We start from the raw sequence: 3,806 nt of genomic DNA, 5'->3' as shown, positions 1-3,806 counted from the left end.
TTAAACGTTTTGCAGATCGTGCCCTACCTCACAGATTCCTCGCTCTGTAAAGGACAAAATCCAGATCTTCTGGCACAGACCCACTGCTGGCACTGCAGCATGTGGAAAAGGTTTTTAGATGGTGGTTTTTGGGCCAGGCTGAAGATGATGAGGTCAACCAGCTGAAGCAGCCAGTGCCAAGCTTTTAGCCACCACATTGGCTTGCCACGGGAGCCAGGAAGGTGTGGAGCTGTGCCACCACCTTGCACCCCCAGAAACAGACACTGCCCATGGCGTTCAGGCAGTTCTTTGGCACACCAGGCTCACAGTGTGGCCTCTTCCACTGGAATATGTGTCCTCAACCATGCAGCCTGCAGTCTGTGCTTACCTTGTTAGTAACCTCTCTGCCACAGTTTTGAAAGTTAAAAAAATAAAGGAAAATAATTTGTATGGTCTTTCTGCAAGTACATTATACCAGAGGGGAATTTCTTATGCCCATGACGCAGAGCTCATACTAGGGCTGCAGACAGGAGATGCCATGTACAGCACAGTCTAAATGCAAGTTAAACAGAAAAATCTGATTTCAAGAGTAGAGAAGTACTGCTAACTGATAAAGTATTTTCTGAGTGTTTGCAATTAGAAACACCCCCCTGCGAAAGATAACACGTTGTTAGAAGCTGGATGGAGAAAAGTCGTGCATGCTTCTCTGATTTTGGGAATGCAAGACACAGCCCCATTTGATTTCACAGATGCAACAATCTCTTTTTACCCAAGGTTGAGAAATCACCTGATACTTTAACTTGCTTCTAGTAAGAGCATACTTTAACCCTGCATTCTACCTGCCTGCCTGGGCAGGGAATAATGAGCTGCAGCAGGCAGGAGGGAGTGAGGAGCACCTGAGCAGAATGTAGCGAGCAGCAGACGAGCTTCCCAGTCACCTCCCAGCCCGCTGTGCCTGCAGCAAACCCAGACACATCCATGCACAGACAGTCACGCTCCAGATCTGATCTGTGGGATGTGTCAGGGTGCTGGTGGGAGGCACATTCAAAATGGCCTTTAAACAGACACAGGAAGGCAAGGACAGAAGATAATATTACTGCTGATGAACTGTGTTTTAACTGTTTAGTGGTCTTTGCTGTGTGTGGGTTCAGGCTGACAAGAAGACAAACTGCTCTCTCAGCAGATAAAGTGGAGGTTGTCCCTCTGGAATATATAGGCAGAGAGGTTTCTCTGTTGTCTCACTGTCACTGCAGCGGGTACAGAAAAGCTCTTCAAGGCAATGTAAAAGGCGCCTTGTCCATTTAAGAAGTGTAATCTGAAAGGAAAGAGAATTTGGACGTTGCAAATATTTGAAGGAACAGGTATCTGGTATGAAGATAAAAATGTACTGGTCCAATTGGGTTTAGTTATACGAATAAAGTGTATATGTAATATTTAAGGCAAAGAAGTTGCTCTGTGGGAAATCAAGTCCAAGAATACAAATGCCTTAAGGCATATCTTGGTAGTCTGTCATTGTATGAGTCTGCTCTGGCTAGGTCTGGTTTGGGTGATGGTTTGGTTTTGTAGGATGTGTGTGCTTCAAGTCGCTCTTTGGAGAAGGAGGGCTGGCATCTGTAACTTTGAAATAAACTCTTAGATTCTCTGGTGCTCAGTAATTAATTTTGAAATATCTGTAGTGTAAAAGCAAAACCATGTATTATCAAGGTTTTGTGTATTAAGATCTGCTTTTGACTTTTCACAAATACTGGGGAAACTGATATTTCACAAAGTCCAGTTTTTTAATGAGGTTATTTTTCTGGTGTTTATGTAGTCTTAAATTGATCTGACTAGTTTCTTAGTGCTTGCACTTATTCCCACTACTGGTATAATTATCAGTTATTCTCTGAAGGACACCATCTGATTTTTAAGGTTGTGAAATAAGTGGGTTTTACTAATTTTCTCATTCTTGGACCTTAAAAAAAGTGTTGGGTGTTTTATTTTTAACAGGAATCATTGGTCTGTGATTTCTTTTATTTGAAAAAGCTTTTATTTTATTCCTTTTCATTCATGTATATATACGCAGGTATAAACGCATTGAGAATAAGTTTTGTACAAGTCCTTGTTGTTACTAAATCACTTCTTAAAGTTCAGCAGTTGAGTCTACAATGTCCTTACAGTTCAACTCTTTTATTTTGTTCTTTACACAGGAGCCCTCACCAAAGTAAAGGAGAGTAAGCGGCACGTGGAGGAGGGGAAGATGGAGCTCCAAAAAGCTGAGGGCATCCAAGAACGCTGTAACATTATTTCCTTTGCAACCCTTGCAGAAATTAACCATTTCCACAAAATCCGTGTGAGGGACTTTAAATCACAGATGCAGCATTTCCTGCAACAGCAAATACTCTTTTTTCAAAAAGTGACACAAAAGCTAGAAGAAGCTCTTCACAAGTATGACAGTGTTTAGTCTCTGATTGGTGGACTTCCCTCAGCATGAATGTGACCCAGGCAGCAGAGCACCTGCTGCTGCTGCTGGAGAGCTGTTGCCAGTGATAGACAGCGGTACAAGGATGGGTTTGTGTTCACCTGGATCCCGAGTTTGATCTCCGACTATGTAGAAAGGAAACAGTTATAGGGCTATGTAGTAGAAACAGTACCACGCATTGTAACTAAGTTATACTATGTATGCCTACACTACCATTGTAACTTTTTTGAGATAATGAGTATACTATTTGCCTTATTGCTTTTTGAAATATGGTATTTTAGTGCATACTTTGTAGACCTCAAAACCCTTTGGGTCTTTAAGGAAGTTGGCTAGATAAAAGCCTGCTTCAGATGCCTTTTTACTTTCCTAGATTTGGATTTCCTAAATTCAAACAATTCTCTGTTTACAGACTCCTACTAGAGCAGCTATGTGATTCTGTGCCTTTAGACTCTATTTTTCCTTTTCTAGTAAGTCACATTTTTATGATTGAATGAATGAAGGGTTGATGCCTATGATGGAAACTGATTATGAAACCTCACATTGACTGGAAAAAAATCAGCTGCCATCCAGTTTGCGTAGCAAGTACTGTCGTACGACAAATGTTGGCTCAAAAGGAACTTAAGTCTATTCACACTTTTCCTGAAAATGGAGACTACTTGTTACATGTATTAGGATGTTAAGCACATATACGAAAACACACCACTTAGTTGTCTTTCTGAAATAAATAATGCAGTGAGGGTTGGTTTTTTTTTATGGTATACAGCATTACTGTGAGTGGAAATTTGAAGAGCTAGCCTAATAAAAATGACTTATATCAAGGGGATATTACTGCAGCTTATGTGGCTGCAACTTTTTTTTTTAAGTTTCAAATGATCTGCTTGTTGTTCAGTTGCTGATTCAGTTTAACTTCAGACTTGCATCTACATTGCCTGTTGTCTGAGTTGAAACTCCACTGTGATTCATTAGTTTACTAAGTTAAAAGTTTTCGGGGATGTTCAGTAATATAAATGATCTGAAATAAGTCTTGGCTGAACTGACTTTGAAAACGTGGCATTTTTATGTTTGTAACACTCAAGAATTAACAATTGTCTTAATTTTTGTATAAATATATTTGACAAGCAGGGTGCATTTATATATATGTAAACACTATCTTTTAAAGAGTTTTATGGCTTATTTCTCTCGAATTAAGTCTGAAGTCTGTGTTTCTTACTTATTGATTTCCTTCTTGTAGGTCAGTATGAAAGAAGGTTTTTATTTATCCTATCTCTGTTCTCCTAAACAAAAATAACAAAACCTTCCAAGAAAGCAAAATGTTTACTTTTTTTTTTGTTTTTAATTGAATTAATCAAAGATAGCTTAAACAAATGAA

General features: G+C 39.4%; 1 protein-coding gene across 1 annotated transcript in view; it reads left to right on the top strand.

Annotated features, from left to right (window-relative positions):
* Positions 1 to 2,928, top strand: part of LOC103800005 (sorting nexin-18-like) — a gene marked incomplete at its 5' end in the record, with an annotated part of 18,072 nt that extends 15,144 nt beyond the window's left edge. The window contains one exon of the mRNA XM_009072365.1: positions 2,166 to 2,928. Coding sequence (XP_009070613.1) covers positions 2,166 to 2,419 — 254 coding nt within the window. The remainder of the gene's footprint in view (positions 1 to 2,165) is intronic.
* Between the last annotated feature and the right edge of the window lie 878 nt (positions 2,929 to 3,806).

Source organism: Acanthisitta chloris, unplaced genomic scaffold, assembly GCF_000695815.1.
Source record: "Acanthisitta chloris isolate BGI_N310 unplaced genomic scaffold, ASM69581v1 scaffold31823, whole genome shotgun sequence".
NCBI lineage: Eukaryota > Metazoa > Chordata > Aves > Passeriformes > Acanthisittidae > Acanthisitta > Acanthisitta chloris.
This window is presented reverse-complemented; position numbering and strand designations above follow the sequence as displayed.